The sequence below is a fragment of the Salvelinus sp. IW2-2015 genome, linkage group LG11, assembly GCF_002910315.2.
Source record: "Salvelinus sp. IW2-2015 linkage group LG11, ASM291031v2, whole genome shotgun sequence".
Classification (NCBI taxonomy): Eukaryota; Metazoa; Chordata; class Actinopteri; order Salmoniformes; family Salmonidae; genus Salvelinus; species Salvelinus sp. IW2-2015.
In genome coordinates, this window is record NC_036851.1 from 16,637,137 (window position 1) to 16,655,523 (window position 18,387).

Sequence of the window (18,387 nt, forward strand, 5' to 3'; positions counted from 1 at the left end):
AACTCTGAAAAAATGAGGTCAAATCATGATGTCAGTGATCTTCAGGTCGGAAAGTCAGAGCTCTAGAAAGATGCCCAAGTTTCCGACTTGGAATTCCTAGTTGGATAACCGTTAAACGATTTTTTCCAGTCGGAGCTCTTTTTTGTTGTCGAGTTCCCAATTGTCTTGTGCGCATTGAAGTCGGAAGTCGGAGATTTCCGAGTACCCAGTTGTTTTGAACGTGYCGTCATAGCCTACAATCTTGTCTGACAGACACACACCATTTACGAGTCTGTGAACTCCCTCTGAATCATATAACGGCAATGTTTAAGTAAACAGAGTTATGCGGTATTTGCACGCTGTTATCACTCTTGTAATCAATGTGAGCCAAGCATTTGTTTTATGATGGGCGCTGGCAAAAATACCTTGTTAATAATAACCTAAAGGGCGCTCGTCTTTGGCGGGCCTATTATAATGCTATGTATCATCCTCGTTATATGAATGGGTTGACCGGAAAACACGGCCGTCTGTAACCCATTGCTACTGAGGTGTACAATTTGGCTTATAGGCTATCATTATTGTGGTATATACTAACCTTGAAGGTGAAATCCATGTAATTCGTATATTGGAATCACATGTGTTTGTGCCACTTATATTGAGAACCCCTTGTAGGCTAAGTCTAAAAACTGAAATTACAATTTAGAATTTATGACAGTGAGAAGAATGACAAGATGAACTATAAGACACATGTGTAATGCGTTTTAGCAGGCATAGTCAAAATAGCTTCACAGTGGAGGTGTCAGTATTGTGACGCATACTGTGGTACACTATTGTTGAGCCATTACAATCATTAGGCATATCACATGTGCAGCATATGGTTATAGAAAATTGCAAAACAAAATCAAAATGAAGTCAACAAATGTATCTTTAAGGTACAACAGACGAGATAGAGAGTTGTTTCTCTATTACTACGAGAGTGATAAAATGTAACATGTGCGTGAGGCGGGCTGTAGACCTACAGTTATTACTTGTCTTTGTGTAGTAAAGGACAAAAGCAGGTGCAAGAAGAACGCGTGGGGGCGGGCTTTACTGCGTTAGAAAAAAATGGTCATCCAGAATCATTGCCCATAGGCCAGTCATCTAAAATGGGCGTGATCAGGTTCGGCGACTATATAAACTCTCCCGGAACACTTTCAATATAGAGGCAACTGAAGGAACTATTTAGAAAGCGCAAAAACTATTTCAAGCAGTAGCCTATACGGAAACGCAGTGAACTTGGCAACAAGAAGTTCAAGGTCTGAATCAAGGAAGAAAAAACATAAAATTGAGAAGCAAGCGAGAACAGACCCCTGTTGGATATTTCAAAACATCTCGAGTCGAGCAGCTAATAGCCTTTTGATGCTGGACATATCAATAGTTGGTTAACCAACTAGGCTACCTTTAGTTAACTGTTCACTAGTCTTTAGCCTAGCTCTCTTACCGGCTCGGCTTGTCAATGCTTTTGCATCAGTTCGGGAACGGAGGCCTGGAAGTGATGCATTCTACAGCAATTCAAAAAGACACTACTTTTACCAAAATTTTCGTGGGCGGTTTGCCCTACCACACTAACGATGCTTCCTTGAGAAAGTATTTTGAGGCCTTCGGAGACATCGACGAGGCGGTGGTGATAACGGACAGACAAACGGGGAAATCCAGAGGATATGGCTTTGTAAGTAACATTGACACTTGTCGGTTATGCATTTATCCTGCAGCTTGATCAGTGGCAGCACGTGCGTCTTTACGGCAACACAGTAAAATCGAGTTGCCTATAAAATGGTAATGGTTGGTCTATTTGTTTTCTATGTAGTTGTCATTGGGCAAATGTTCACCACGTTTCCTTCCGCCACCAAGTTATTGTTCCATGGAACTGTCTAGGCTACTTGCCTCGAGGAAAAGAATAATACATGAGGCTGCGCCAAGTACCTGTATAAAGGCCCAATGCAGCAGTTTTTATCTCYATATCAAATCATTTCTTGGTAATGATTAAGGACCTGACGGTGATRGTTTTCAAATAAAATGGTCAAAAATACTAATTTCTCCTTGGCATATGCATTTTCGCAAGCAATAATTTAGCTAGGACTGCCTGTGAGTGGTCTGAGTGTGGAGGGGAAATTGAACTAGCTGTTGGAGTTCACTTGAAGACCAATGGAATGGTCTATAATGGGCAAACGCTGCCCACCAGGGGCACTGCCATGCAAAACGAACTTGACCAGGGCTGCTTTCAGTACATTTTTATGTTCTGGAACATTTACTGTATGAGCAGTTAAATGGGGAGTGGTTGGTTTGGGGAATGCTGTCAGCATTGCTACTTCTCATTTTTAAAGCTGCAATGTGTAACTTTTTGGGCGACCTGACCAAATACACATAGAGTTATAGATCTTTCATTCTTGTTTTGTACACTTGCTGAAAATACACTATTTTTTGTTTATGGTAAAGTTATTTAATTGCGGCATTGATTCTCTGCACTATACTTGCTTGTTTTGTCACATAAACTGAAACTTAGAATTTCAGAGAATGGCGGCGAAATTTAAACGTAGGTCACTTTTTTTTTTAAATGGTTAACTCATTGCACCAAGCTACACCTCGCCATTACACTAAAGGGCATCATAATTTCACATTATTATTCCAACCTCAGTGTGGAAATGTATACAAAACACAGAAAAATCACGTTTTTGACTGCACTGGGCCTTTAAGTACAAATGGATATCCCCAGCAGAATACAATGCTGTTGCATCTCTTGTGTATTGCGGTCATTCAAACACATGTCAAAATAAATCCTTGCCCAAATGTACGGCTTAAACGTGCAAATGCAGAGTATCATTTTTTTGCCTTGCTGTAATCAGGATGAGAGATCACATGAGTTTATTGATAAGAAGATTATATATCTAATGTCCCTCTTGCTTATCCCCTAAAACGAACACACCACATGCCTTTCCTCCCACCAACCTCTCAGCACTGGCCCGTGAAGGACCTAGCTCTTATCGTTTATGAGCTTTGCAAGGGCACACACCGACGTGAGAGCTACTGTCCTTGCTTGCTTTATATGGGGATTTTGGAGCGGTGTGGACATAGACCCTCCCATTTGTAAACAACTGAAGCACTCAGGCCTTACAAGTGGTGTTTATAGAATCATAACTGCGGTTATGAGTTAGAAAGTGGGACTTATTCTCTCTCCCAAGATGGACTACAACACTCCTCCTCCTTGTTGTAGTAGCAGCTGTCAGAGATGGAAGTTGTGCACTTCCCCCTCATGTGTCAGCTTTACCAATCACCACAGGTGGGTTTTTGATTGCCATAGATGGTTCTATTAACCCTTTTATAAAACCAAATCTTCAGCTCCTAAGATTGACACTATTCAGCCCAAATTCAGATTGTCTGCTAGTTTCCTTAATGACCCTCTGCTAATCAGCCAGTGTGAGCAGAAACATTAACAAAGAGAATCTGTATGAGGCAGGCAAAAAGAAACCCAACTTCCTTCTCATGGTTACAAAGAACATAAATGCCAGAAGAAATGCTAATATTTACCAGAAACTTGGAGAGACTCATCAGCATTAATAGAGGCCAAAGATGAAATGGATAACTTTATGCCTCAGCCAGTTTATAACTGTTAAGAAAATGGCACTTTGTTTACACATCAGTGGTGACCAAAAAACTGTGGAGCTCTGTCATTAACGGCTGCTACTGCTGCTGAAAGTGTCTGGTGTTTCAGGTCTGACTGGCTCGGGCATATGAGGGTGCTCGAGGCTGGGAAATAGGTGTTCCCCACCTTGCATGCAGCGAAGGGCAAAAAACACTCAGATTTTATCCCAGTAACCGCCAACTTGATCATCCTGTTGCTCACTGCTTGAGTAGCAGGAGGAGAAAAAACGGCTCCAGAGCAAGGAGTACTTTTAAACACACTCCAAAGGTGGATTAGTAGACCCTCTTCAATAGAGTTTCAGTGTCAACACAGCCTCGCTGCTCATGTGTGTTCATAACACATGTCATGGAGTGGGCTCAACCTCTCATCTAGTCTAAAGAGGTATGCTTTCTTCAACAAATTCCCAATCTGGCCCTCAACCATCACGGTCACCTAATAATCCCCAGTTTACAATTGGCTCATTCATCCCCCTCCTCTCCCCTGTAACTATTCCCCAGGTCGTTGCTGCAAATGAGAACGTGTTCTCAGTCAACTTACCTGGTAAAATAACGGTAAAATAAAAAATAAATAAAATAAAAAACAGACTAGAATAGATTTACACCTCAGATATGTAATCATCTGAGACATCTTGAATTGGCAGAAGGTGATGCTGTCTAATGAGGGAGAGTGAGGGGTGGATTCTAACAATCTCCTTATGTTCTATTACCTAATTGGATAAGCCCTTGTTATTCATCATTACTGAGACATTTCAGCTGACTTCTTTGACTGTGCTGRTGACAAGTGGATGGGTGGCTGATCAAGTCTTCTGGGTTGTTTAACTGATAATCACTGTGCTTTGTTTACAATTTCCTCTTCTGTTCAGAAAGGGGAATTTTTACAGTGAGCTTCCACAGGGGGATTTCTGTGATGACAGACCAGTAGGGGTTGTTTCTTTTAGTTCTGCTTGGTGGATCAGGGTGGCCCTGTCCTTGACTGGCCTTTTCATAGCTTCGCTGCCATAATTGGCGATAAATAGATTTCTACTTTTGACTGTATTACCAGCTAAAATGGGGAACTGGTGTCTTTTCAGTATTGCTAATATTGTCTGTGTGATTACATGTCAGGTGACGATGACAGATCGGGGATCAGCAGAGAGGGCCTGTAAAGACCCCAACCCCATCATCGACGGGCGCAAGTCCAATGTGAACCTGGCTTACATTGGTGCCAAGCCCCGCAATATGCAGATAGGTGAGCCGACCAGGGGTGAGAACAACCGCCGGATGCACCAACACCACAACTACACTTGTCACGTACACACACACACACCATATTGGAATTTTTAGACAAATATGTGTTAGTAAATGGTCATTCAGYAATCTCACATCATACAGAAAAGTACAAACCATTTTAATTGCATCTGGATTGACTCTTACTCTTYTATAATAGGGGACTGGGTTCATGTATAACAAAAACACAATGTAATTTGCCCTCTCTGCATGTTTTGTTTATTATTGGTAGGTTGCTTGAGTTACCCCAGAGTTTAGTGAATTTGGCTCTGCCTCTCCTCTCTGCGTTGTTCTCTGGCCCTCTTCTGTAAATGTATCTGAAGGGAAGTTTCCTCTGTCTTCCAGGTATATCCATCGGAGTGCAACCTATTCACCCAGCGCTCATCCAGAGGCAGTATGGGTAAGTGAGTGGGAGTGGGCAGTATACCACAGTATTTTCTGAATGACACATTAGGACAGATTAAACCCATATGTGCATAATGTATGTGAGCTTTAGACTTTTGCCAATTGCTAACTTTTTTTGTTTTCAAATGGTCGTAGCATGGTACATTCCATAGGACATGTGATGCTCATCCCCTCTTTTAGACCCTCCAGTATCTATCTGGTTGAGTGGGCTCTCTCACTGAGCAAGGCTCCAGGGCAGTGTGTTTGTCTGTTGTAGAAACAGCCTGGAGGGAGGCCAGTCTGTGACTGGTGTCCAGGACACGTGTTCCGCTGGGCATTTAATGGCCATGCCACTGACATGGGATTGACACCACTCGCCCCCTGCTGTTGCAGTGTCACCCCCCCCTCCCCCTCCCTCTCTCCTCATGTCCTAGCTTTGAAGCCAGAGGTCTAAGCCCTTACATGTTATAAGATCGTGTCAATGGACTTTGGGTGCTTAGAATCCCCCCTATGTCCATAACGGGCTGGGCGGAGCCCCCCAGGGTCTGAAACGTGCTCTGTGGTCATGTGTCTGACAGGTGTTGGCTCTTATTGGAGCTATTTACACTACCTAATCCCCCTTGACTGACTGCAGCCCCAGAGGGAGAGAGGGCACCTGTCTGTTGAGCTCGGAGATCTCTCTATGGGCCGGTGACAGACACAGGCTGCTCTAAGATGGAGCGCACACAAGTGTTCTTTCAGCCTGTCTCCCGCACCAGACCCTTAAACGGCATGTTATGAAGTGGTATGGTTGAGAGGGATTGAGCATGTGTGTGGACCAGACTGGACCGTAGCATAGTGCTCCTCTTCCACTCCCCCTTCATTTCCCCCTATATTATTTTTTTCCCGTCTTGTCCTCCCCTCCCAGAAGGAGAAGAAACAAGACGAGAAAGACAAAGCCCTAACACTGTTTTCTGCTGGGTGTCGGGAGGGTGATTAGACTGAGACACTGAAAATTGACACCCCTGTGAGACTGGGGGTGGGAATAAGGGGGGAAGATAAGGTAACGGGTATAAATTGGGGGGTTGCGACAGCTCTGTCTCTGAAGAGGCATTGTGCTTAATGATGTACTTTCACCAGGCGCCACACCTCCTACGGGTGTTCCCCACAAGTTTTTTTTTTTTTTTGCATTAAATATTTATGATCGCTTTTCTGTATAATTTTGTTCTACTTCCAGGCCAGAATTTGTGATGCCAGGACCTTTTTTTGCATGTAGCCTTAAGTTTGCATGCAGGAGGGCTGTCCCCGACCCCAAAAAATGTAACTATCTTGGTCGACCAAGAGTAGTCTATTCTTTTGACCAATCGACTGGTTGAAGTTTTTCCATGTAGACACCCTATGTCTTTTAATAAAATTGACTACTGTATATGTAGGTTACTGAGCTTGTCTGATGCTTTAAGCATAATGTGATTTTAAATAATTACGACACACAAATGACTCAGAGGGAGCCAGGGATCAAGATGGCCTAACTTAAAGCTGTTCCCAACCTTCTCCCGCTGCTGCTGGCCCTAGCAGATTCTGCCATTACGCTCCCGCTGCTGCTGGCCCTAGCAGATTCTGCCATTACGCTCCCGCTGCTGCTGGCCCTAGCAGATTCTGCCATTACGCTCCCGCTGCTGCTGGCCCTAGCAGATTCTGCCATTACGCTCCCGAAGTTGCTGGTAATAGGCTACACTAGGGGTTGGCAACCTTTTCCATTTTGGAGTGCCAATTTATCTTAACTTTTCTACCGATCTGCGTGCCAATTATGATTTTCAAATGCACATTTTTGTGAAAGTTTAATTTCTTCTATAATTAAGTCGCTATTGTGTGATTAATAAAAATTATATCTAAATGTAAGTTATACAAATAGCCTACGTAAAGCCAACAAATAAAAACATTGCAGCCTGCAGGTCGAAAATATCTTGATACAAATAAATCACATTGGCTACACATAGACTGTCGGCTAGGATCTTGAAACGTTGTATCAACTTGGTCTAGCAGAAAGCTTGATCTAACAAACTTGCAGCATTGTATAAAACATTCTGAACCCTCATTTTCCTGTGAAAGTGAGCTCTGGACAGACACCGCTATAGGCTATTTGCGCAAGGGTTAAGAAGTAATCAGGTAGACCTATTTTATGATGTTTCCAGCGGATCAGAGCATGACATTGTTTTCCCTTTCACGCTGAGTGGTTATCAAAAGGGAGAGAGCTGGAAAGATTTTTCAAATGGGCTACATTGACAATAGTTCATTCTTAATGGATGTAAAAACAGACTTGCTGTTTGTTGTGAAGAGAACATTACTTTGAGAAGCTCCACAGCTCATTAGTGGTGGTGAGTGATCAGAAATACTATCAGATCCCCAAATGGGCACATTTTATAAGCCTACATTTGCGCGCAGGCCAGGTAGTTTATGCCTACTTCCATGCGTAATCAGGTGCATGTCCTTACTCAACATTGACAGGAGCATTCCAAACAAAACATAATMAATAAATTGACAACTCATAAATGGAATGAAATAAACATTTTTTTCTCACAATTTTTTCATGTACATTTTGAAGTGGCATTTTATTTTCCCCAGCACAAGGTGCACCTGTGTAATGATCATGCTGTTTAATCAGCTAATTGATATGTCACACCTGTCGGGTGGATAGATTATCTTGGAAAAGGAGAAATGCGCACTAACATGAATGTAAACTAAACTAATTTGAGTGAAATAATAAGCTTTTTATGCATATGGAAAATGTGTTATTTCAGCTTATGAAACATGGGACCAACACTTTATATTTTTGTTAAGTGTATATTGAATCCATTAACAGAAATTACTGTAACCACACACATTGTAGATGAGAAATTATTAGAATTAACGGTAAGTTTGCTACTGGTGTGCCGTCTTCGCAATTGATTAGTCCACTGAGACTGGCGTCAATCAAGACGTGCTATAAAGGGGCCCCCCGAGTGGCGCAGTGGTCTAAGGCACAGTGTTGAAGCATCACCACAGCCTGGGGTTTGATCCCAGGCTGTGTCATTACCGGCTGTGACCGGGAGTCCCGTTGGCCCAGCGTCATCCGGGTTAGTGGAGGATTTGGCCGAGGGGGCTTTACTTGGCTCATTGCGCTCTAGCAACTCCTTGTGGCGGGCCGTGTGCCTGCAGGCTGATTTCGGTCGTCCGACACATTGGTGATTCTGGATTAAGCGAGCGGGTGTTTCGGAGAACTCTACCTTCGCCACTTCCGAGCCCGTTGGAGTTGCAGCGACGAGACAAGATCGTAAAAATGTGTTTTAATATCGACTGACAACCTATTGACCAAACAATTGACCAGTCGACTAAATGGGGTCAGCCCTAGCATGTAGGTAGGAACTACGTATTGGCAGTGGATTTATTTGCCATGAAAGCCAAAATGTTACGGATTTATCCTAGCTAACTACATTTAGCATGAATTGATGAAACCCTTCGATTTTTCACCATGACGAAAACATGAGGGCTTGGTCAGGAAGTCCATCTGCTTGGTGCGGCAGTCCCTTTGCCCTGCCAGCCCCACCTCCCTGTCACAACCAGCTGACCTCAGATCCCTCCAGACCCCCACAGGCCTTGTGATGTCAGATGGCCCAGAGAGCTCTGCTCTCCTCAGCGTCCCGGTTTCATCTTCTCCTTTTCTGCCTCTTCTCTCACTGTTTCTCTCTGCATTCACGTCTCGTCCTCTCAGTAGAGTAATTTCTATTCACTTTTCTATCAAAATGATTGAAGAATTGACCATTATTTTGTTTTACTTCCTACTAATGTACATCAGAAAGGTCATCTTGATCTAACCAGAGGTCTGAGCTCGAGGTCTGTGGCCACGGGAGAGGCTCATCTCTGTGTGAATGTGCGTATGCCCGACAGGCTTCATGTATAGTCATCCGTCTGTGTGGGTGTCTGAATGGTTCTTTGTGAGTAGCTGACCGTTCAGTACCGTTAGAGGGGAGAACAGTGTCTATCAGCATGCTCTGCTCCCTCTGCTATGGGCTCCTGGTTGGTTCATATTATCTCTGTCTATAGCGTTCATGTTTTTTATTTTTGTGTGGATTATTGTTCGTCTATACCACTCAGCAGACCTCTTGTCCTGACTATTAAATGCCTACCTACACAGAGAAAGACTTGCTATGTGTGTGTGTGTGTGAACCCAGGCAACACGGGTCTAGACTTCTGTATCATATCAGCATAATGCATAATAATCCAGACGTTGCAAAAAAGCTTAGCCACTAGCTTCACTCATCACCCTGAAGGATGGAACAATCCCAATAGTATCAATGAGGATCCAGATAATGAATACATGTTGTTAACCTCCACTATCCTCCCCAACCCCCTCATGGTTGCTCTGTGCTCCCAGCTGAACAGTGTGCCGGAGGGGGAGTGAAGATACCCGTTCTGCCTTGTTCGGAAGCTCCCAGGAGGATGGTAGCAGGCAGTTGTGACTGTTCCCGCCCCTCTAAGGTGCCAACGATGGCTTGAGAGTGCAGTGTGTTGTGGTGGATTGGAGTGCCTTTATTTTTCCATGTGTGTGATATGACATGAAAAGGTTATGCTGAGTGCCTATTCCCTATTATGGCATGGTTTGTAGTGGTGACTTTGGTTGCTGTTTAAAGTTCCAGTGTGGGGCTGAAGGGTTTGGGGGTGTGGCTGGGTGAGTGTGTAAGGCAGGGTGCAATTGGATGTTGTGAGTATGTCTTGTCACTCCTGCACGCTTCCCCTTTGCTGTATTTGATTTGATGGCTGTCTTCCATTGCTTCTTTCCCACGTCTTCTCTCATGACCACTGACCTGAAAGGACACGGATGGACACAACATGGTGGTAACCCATCCAGTGGCCATGACGTTAAGAGGCAAGGAAAGGAAGCCGTTGGTCTATTGAAACTCAGCTGAGAAGTGTTGCATTGTGTGCTGTGACTGTACTATCTTGTCTTGACCTTCTTTCACTCCGACCGTATTGCAGTCTCCTACCAGACACTCTGTGTGAAGAACGTTCCCCATTTTACTCTCTGAGCTCTGCTTTTGGCTTGTGTAGTGAGCGAGTTCCTCTGTTTCCCTTGAGCTGCAGTATCAAGGGGGGGGGGCGCAACCCCAGAGGAACAGACCCTAGAGGCACTTTGAGGCCTGGTTAAAAATATCGCCCCAACTCCGCCTGTCTCCCCATGAATGATGTGCTGCTAGACTGAGACTGGAGGAGAATGAGCGCTCTTCAGACTCCAGAGCACTAATCATCATTCAGGGAGGGAGAGCTTTGAGCACATGAGACCCAACTGGCTAATAGACTGCCTTGATAAGTACTCCCCACCTTTCAACCATTGATGCCCAATGTAGCTTGCACACAAAAACAGGAACCACAACTCCATCAAACTTCCCCTTTGTGAGCAAGTGCGCAGACATTGGTTGGAGTGTGCTCAGTGAGTGAAGAGCAGCAGCTGTTAAAACACTAGCTGGTGTCTGGGCTTGAAAACCTGCCAGTAACGGCTGGCTCTCTTCTCCCCACTACCACACCCTTTCTCTCTCAGGGGGCTTACCTAACAGGTTTTGTAGGTTTTTTTTAAGTGACGAGGGATGTTGAGATCTCTTCTCATTACCTCGCTCTCTTTGCACATTAGTAGTGGGTGGTGTGGCATCTGGTTAGTTTCCCCACCACTGGATATACTGGGCTCAGCACATACAGCACAACTAATGTATTGAAGACCTGCTGGAAAATGTAAATGACAGCATCCAGGCCTAAGCTTTCTTTGCTCCTGTCCTTCATTGTATATTCAAGTGTGTAACTAGTGTCCTGTTGTCTGTTCTCCAGGTTGGCCCAGCAGTATGTGTATCCCCAAGCCTTCATCCAGCCCAGCCTGGTTCTCCCCTCTCAGTTGTCCTCCTCCGCCCCCTACCTGGACTACAGTGCTGCCTATGCCCAGTACGCCCAGGCAGCCTTTGAGCAGTACCCCTACGCTGCCTCCCCAGGGTTCCTGGGCTACGGCTACACCCCCAGCCCTGCCGCCGTCCCCTCCCAGGCCCCTGCCTCTGTTCACCAGACTCTCCCCACAGGGGKAGGCCCAGCCTCCACCTTCCTACAGTACACCCCCCAGCAGCATGTTCAGCCAGACCGCATGCAGTGAGGAGAGGCAGGATGCAGGGAGTCCTGTAGGCTGCCTGGGGAGTCACCTTGTGCTACCCCTGCCAGGGCTTTCAGGGAAGGGCTGGAGAAAGCAGGACTTTTGCACTATATAGAATGAGCCCTCCCCTGAGTCTGGGGGGGGGGGGGGGCTAGGATAAAATGCATGGTTGCTTCAGAGGGCTTCCAGAAACAGACACTTCATTTTTATTATTAGTCTTTATTGTATTAATACTAGTATCCTTTATCAATGTCAAATTATTAATTGTTATTGTTTCAATCAATGGAAACCTTCAATGTCCATGGTACATACCTGTGTTTTGGAGAGCGCTGAGGGGGGTGGTGGGCTTACTTGGACATTTGCCCCCTCCCCCCTCTTTACCAGTGCATGGGGTTGGCGATGGCACTGCTGCTTGGGTACACTGGGAATTGGAACAGAGGTGGGAGGCATGACGCCAACTGTTTCTATCCACACCAGAGCAGATGAGGATTCTGCCCTCTCGTACCCCCAGTGTTATTGCTCCAACGCCATGGGGGTCATGACTCTGTGCCTTTTCAGAGGTCATTACTAAATGGAGAATGAAGAGATCCTGGGATCCCCTTATTTGAGTCGATCAATCGTTAGACATAAGACTACATTTATTTTTATGATGCCTTAATAAAACTCCTGTTTTTACAAACACTCCTCCTTTAACCCCTTCCTTCACTCACAGAGCCACAGGGTAGTTTTCACATGGCCTGACTCTTCATATTTATACCAGACACTTGTAGTCTATTGACTCACTTTGTCTTGATTGTTGTAGATAATCATATGCAGGAAGTGGGAGGAGGGGTCAAAGAGCATTGGGTATTTTATGTTATTTTATGTAAGGCAGCTGATGTAACCAGTGCCTGCATATTTTGTGGAACTGTTAATCTAGGATTGTCAAATGTTGACCTCTCAGAAAGGACATGTACAGTATTTGTAAGTGTTTCATTATCAAGTACATTTACAATATTTATGTTTTGAGGTATTTATAGGAAATTCTGTAGCTTTTTTGTAACTTGGTCTTGTTGCACTGAAGTCCTACAACTTGGAAAGTGTATGTGCAGATCCACAATTTCTTATTCATTTGATGATGGCCATATTTGTATTTTCCATGTTCCCTCAGAAACAATGGATTTGCCTGTATGCACAATGCTAGATGCTCTTTTGTAGCCCCAGTTTCACTGCTGCTGGCTAGGATCAGACACTCTGTAGACTGTTTCAGCAAAATGTCATTTCAAAGAAGCTGAACCAAAAAAATCTTGGAAAAATAAAGAATTTGTATTTAAAAAGGCTCTTGACTTGTTTCTTGATTAAATGTTTCTTGATTAAATGTTTTAAATCTAACTTGATACCACAACTCTATGAAGAGCAGAACATTTTACAAACGGTCATATTTTTGCCTTAGATGTATGAAGGAATGGATTTTTACAATCTCAAGAATGGACTCCATTAGTCATTTCTAAGGTTGACTAGAGATACAAACTATCTCCTGTTGGGGTGAGAGGGTTCAGTTGCTAGTGTGTGTGACAGTCGTTATCACAGTGCTGTGTGTTCTGTCGGCTTTGTGGTGGACTCTGGGAGCAGGAGGCCGTACTTTATCAGCCCACAACACTACCACCTGCCAGGGCCACGGGGTGTTGCTGAGGACATGACAAACTTGGAACTGTAGAGCCAGAAGGGGAGGAGTTTGTTAGTACAGTATGTGGTTAAAAGCACATTCACCCTGGTTATCGTGCTTATTTTAATGCATCGTAACCATGTGAGTTGTCAGCTGTCAAATATAAAAGGTCTACCTGGTTGGTTCCCTCTATCTGCGCTTAAGTCCTTTAACAATTTGAGCTGTTTTATTTTACCAGACCACACAGAGATGCTGACGGAGTCATGTAAAATGCTTTGGAACATGTCAAGTACAAGGTTGTGAAGCCTCACTGACTGACAGGACTCCGTACAAAGGTCTAGTGGAGGAAGAAGGACCGTGTGTATATTTAAAGAGCGCAGAGAGAAACCAGATGGCTTTGTTGCAGTATGCTGGACATTTTCAGGGAACCATACAGCATGTTTAAATAAGCAATGTGCAGTAATTAAACATGTCTCAGGGGTTACAGTTACATTGTTGAATCATGTCATAGGTGTTTATGGCCAGTGTGGGGTGACAGACTGGGTGTCCTCTGGTCTATGTGACGTCACTGTGTTTAAGTAGGAGAGTGCTGAGTTAAAGTGCTGTGAATGTATGGTCGCCTCATTGTTTTCCCTACTCTCCCCAACGCTCCTCCCAATCGTCTGGCTTCCCTCACATTCTCACAGTCCTCACAGTTTCTCCTTGTAGCCCTTTTCCCTGCATCCTCTCTGTTTTTATTCTCACTTTCTTTTCTCACTCTCCCTCTTTTCTTTCCTACTGCCTCTGTTTCTCCTCCTSACGCTCCGTTGTCCTTATCTCACGCTCTCCCTGTCATTCTAACCCCTCTCTCACCTTCCCACTGTCTCACTGAATCATGAGCGGGGAGAAACAGAGTAGAGTGTCAGGTGGATGAACGAGGTCATACACAGGCCCATTGGAGCATGTTTTGCAGAGTCACCATAAGGCATCACACGCACATTCTACAGTGCAGTTCACTCAAATCTAACTCCACACATGCTCTACTCTGAGTCATGCTCCTCTCTGATGTCAATGGATTCCTCAGAACTCATATAACTTGGTCCTGTCTTATCAGCCCCCAGCTACACTCAGAATGAAATGACTTTTTCTACTCAGTTACCCCCCAACTCCCACCCTTCTTGATTTCACTATGTGTTGATCTTTCACTTTGAGGTGGATTTCCACTCCATCCCTCAGACACATTTTATAACTCTCTGTGATGCCTCTTGCAATTACTCATTTTTATAATTATAAAATATTTGTATAATATTTTTCAATATTAATCAACAACTATTATTGAATAATTTTTTTTCATGGATAATGGTATGAGGTAATGCCTGTCATGGTCACCTTATGTAGTGGTATTCAAAAAGCCACATAGATTGGATTGAAGGAAACCCCTTTGCAAAACACCAACAGCAAAAGGTGAATGTTCTGGTATATCCTATTGCGTACTATAACTGGAATGTTGTGTACTGTTGCAATACTGAACTAACCCATCTACTCAAAGTCTGTATTCTGTTTCCTCTGTAAACACACCTCCCCCTATATCCAGCTACTCTGACCATCTCTCAACTTGGCTGTATTAGTGGTCCTGTGTAACAGTCTGAAGTGGCCCCCTGGGGCCTGGGTAATATCAGCAGCCATTTCAGATAGGGTCAGCTCTATATTTACCCCCCCTCTCAAAGTGCCCAGCCCTGACCCGTGTCATCTTCCCGCGCCAACCCAGAGAGATTATAAGGACAGGTCTGGAGTGGGGTAGAGTGTTGGGGATAGGTATGTGGAACATCGACAGAGGGAGCAGAGGGCTGATGAGTGGTAGGGTATTGGGAACAATGGATGGGGGGGGGGTCTGTAGAGGCAGGGGGAAGCCAGACAGGGGTTTATTGGGAAGGCAGATTGTGAAGGCAGGTTTGATGTCCGTGTGAGCAGCCTGCTCTTAAGGACATAGTTAGAAAGGAATGGGATGTAGAAAAACCAGGAGGTAGGGAATAGAGGATAGGTTGCTATGGACAGGGGGCCGCAGAGTGTTGAATGGGAATGGGATGGGTTGTTGTGCGTTCCAATAAACAGGCTTGCTCCCTATCAGCTAGTCTAATGGACCTCTGTGTGATTCTCACACTCAGCCATTAAAAGGCGTGGGTGGGTGATGATAATGAAGACATCCACTACTCAGACTATCTATAGCAGGCTGMTACTGTCAGTCATGTGCATTAAAGGCTAAATGGAAGTGGAGGTTGGTTAATTGGTATGCGTGTGATTATGTGTGTGTGTGCTTGCAAGGTGTTTGCAAGGTCATGCGTGTTTTATTCTAGAGCGATGATGCACTTGGACATATTCAGTCTTTTGGTGTTAATAACAGAATGTTGATGCACAGGTTTTGCTCTGGGAGTGTGATTATGTATGACTTTACAGGAAGTGTGAGGGAGAGAAATTAAGTGTGGGTGGGTGAGTGAGTGAGTGAGTGTATGTGTGCTCTCATCACCCTTGTGATGGAGTGTTTGTGTTTTGTTCTCTCTCTCTCCCTTCAGATCCCCCATGTCTTCAAGCCTGTAATTTGATCTGAGTTTGTCTCACTGAGTTTAAGCCTAGGGAGGGCAGGCAGGAGCAGTGTGTAATCATTGGCTCAGAGTCTCCAAGAGACAGACATACAGACCAGGCCAGGCGAGGAAGACAAAACGCTCTTATCTCCATATCCTTCCCCCTGTCCACTAATCTGTTCACACCAGGCTATATATACAGTTCACACGCCCTACACGATGCACATACACACTGTCACACACACTCTTCAGCAATGCACACAAACACACTCCTCAGTAGGATGGACAGTGCACCACACACACTTTCCCCAGCGATGTGTGATTGTGCCCAGTCTGCTCACACACAGGACATGGGCCTTGCTGTACATACAGCTGGAAAAAGGGGGTTTCTCTGTGCAGTCACAAGGGCTGTGTGTCATCATGCAGTATGAGTGGCTAATGTAGCATGGCTAACACATTCCTCTGGGTGAGATCACATACAGGGGCGAGGGGAAAGGTTAGCGTGAGGAGCGGTGAGAAGAGAAGGGTGAGGTGTATGTGTTTGTGCGTGTGTTTTTGGTTTTACTATCCTTGTGGGGAAAATAAGTTCTCACAAGGATAGTAAAACATGACATTTCGCCGATCTCCACAAGAAAAAATGCTATTTTAGGCTTAGGAGTTAGGTTTAGGATTAGAGTTAGGTTTAGGTTTTGGATTAGGGTTTGGGGTTTGGTTCAAGGAAAATAGGATTGTGAATGGAAATCAATTTTAGGTCCCCACAAGGATATAAAAATGTGTGTGTGTGTGTGTGTGTGTGTGTGTGTGTGTGTGTGTGTGTGTGTGTGTGTGTGTGTAAGAAGGGTTATGAGGAGGGGTGATAGGTTTAAATAAAGGCATCAGCATGATTCGGTTCGGCTGAACGAGTGTGCTTATATACTAACTTAAAAGACCTTCGCTTGAACACTAGAAAAAAGTTTGTCCATCTTGAGACGCTGTAGCCATTTCCTCAAAATAGTCTGAGTTAATCTAAGGTAACTCAAGAAATCTGTCATTCATTTGAATGTTTTTGCCAATGAGATCTTAGTTGCAATTTTTACATCTAACTAAGATGTTTGGTGCAGTATTTCTCAAGTGAAAAAATTTGCTTGAAAACTAGTCTCTCTGTTGACAAGTCACAGACAAAGAGGCATAGACTTCTTCTTGCCTCGAGAAAATGTTTTGTGTGCACGAACAGCCGAAATACCCCTTGCCAAAATAATTTCAGAATATATGCACAAACTAATTCCGAACTGTTTCGGATGGGAAGCATGTGGACGCCTTAAGGAGGGTGAGGGAGGAAGGGTTAGGGTGAGCAGGGGTGAGAGGAGAGAGTGAGGGGGAAAGGGATCCACTCAAGGTGTTATTTTAGCTTTTAACAAACTGGAACAAGTGCCTCTGCTCCCTCCTAACCCCCGTTCCCCAATCATTACTCTACCTCCGAGGACCAAACCATACCATGGCCCCAATGTGAGAGGGTACTCGTGTGTGCTCTCCGCAGTGGGGTTTCCTTGATTCTATGCCAGATTTCCTTATCTCTGGTCAGCATGCATACACCCAGGGCTTGGCCCCTGCCCTAACCCCCAGCAGTGCCCAAGAGAGAGCTACTGACAGGAGAGGGGAGGAGAGGCTAAGTGMCAGAACCTACAGAGACAGAGAGGCCTGAAAGCCTGATGTGTTCTGAAAGTTGAGCTTCCTCATTCAGTGTGTCATTCACAGCAGCAAACAGGGGACATGTGTGCCCACACATTCTGCACACTCACAAGCATACATGTACTGGTGTAGGCACACACCCCAACACATCCACAAACAAAACAAAAAAGACCTATACACTGAGAAATACTAGCTCTGCCTCACACACCGACTCTGACTGGCTCTGCTGTGGAAGGGAATGCAATGGCTGATTATATAACGATGAGTTATCTGCTCTGTGTGGATGTTATTCAGCCTCCCGGAGCCTGCCTTTCTGTGAAGCATTTAAACTGATCTCAGTTCAGACGGCCAGCACAATACTAACATGAGGTGTGTGTGTGTGTGTGCCCGTGTGTGTGCGAGCATGTGTCGCACATGTGTGCGTGTTTGCGTGTGCGGACCTGTGTGAGGCTTTACAGTCACAGGACATGTGTGAGGCTTTACAGTCACAGGAAGTGTGTGAGACTTCACAGTATGTGTTCTCATAAGGGCCTTTGTGTGTGGCCACATACAACAGGAGAGAGCAGGCAACAGGTGTAAGGGGGATGTTAAAAACACAATAACTCTCTCCCTCTGTCTGTCAGCAACTTCTGAACCGAGGCCCTCTTGGTTCATTGTTCTCATATGGAGACAGCTGTATAGATTTTGTTATCTAACACCCTTGGAAGCAGAATGAAGAGTTGTATTTTGTGAGTTGGTATCTATTCGTGATATTGTGTCTTTGTCCGTGTGTGTGTAAATGCATGCATGAATATATGTTTTTGACTATGTATGTGTTTCTTTCAATCTGCTGATAAGTGAGGGGGCACTTGTGTTGTTAATGATGATTGAGATAACACTGTCTGGTGCTACAGAGCAGCTGCATGCTGACAGTGGCACCATGCTACAGCTGGCTGAGGAAAACAGGGCAGTCAATTACTGATAAAAAGGGACAGAGACAGACAGGAACAGTCTGGAGATGGGAGGGGGGTCATAGACAAAGACTAGATTCAAGTCTTTCTCACCTGTCTTCATGGGCAGACCGGCCA

General features: G+C 44.7%; 1 protein-coding gene across 2 annotated transcripts; it reads left to right on the forward strand.

Annotated features, from left to right (window-relative positions):
* Positions 1 to 1,167: 1,167 nt before the first annotated feature.
* Positions 1,168 to 12,767, forward strand: LOC111969904 (RNA-binding protein 38). 2 transcript variants are annotated; one of them, XM_023996285.2, is made up of 4 exons: positions 1,168 to 1,687; positions 4,762 to 4,900; positions 5,269 to 5,323; positions 11,140 to 12,767. In XM_023996285.2, exons 1-4 carry the CDS (start codon positions 1,475 to 1,477, stop codon positions 11,450 to 11,452), a joined length of 720 nt encoding a protein of 239 aa, XP_023852053.1. In that variant the 5' UTR covers positions 1,168 to 1,474; the 3' UTR covers positions 11,453 to 12,767. The 2 variants fall into 2 exon arrangements, with proteins under 2 accessions (XP_023852053.1, XP_023852054.1); XM_023996286.2 differs by having other exon boundaries at positions 4,762 to 4,885.
* The last annotated feature ends 5,620 nt before the right edge of the window (positions 12,768 to 18,387 follow it).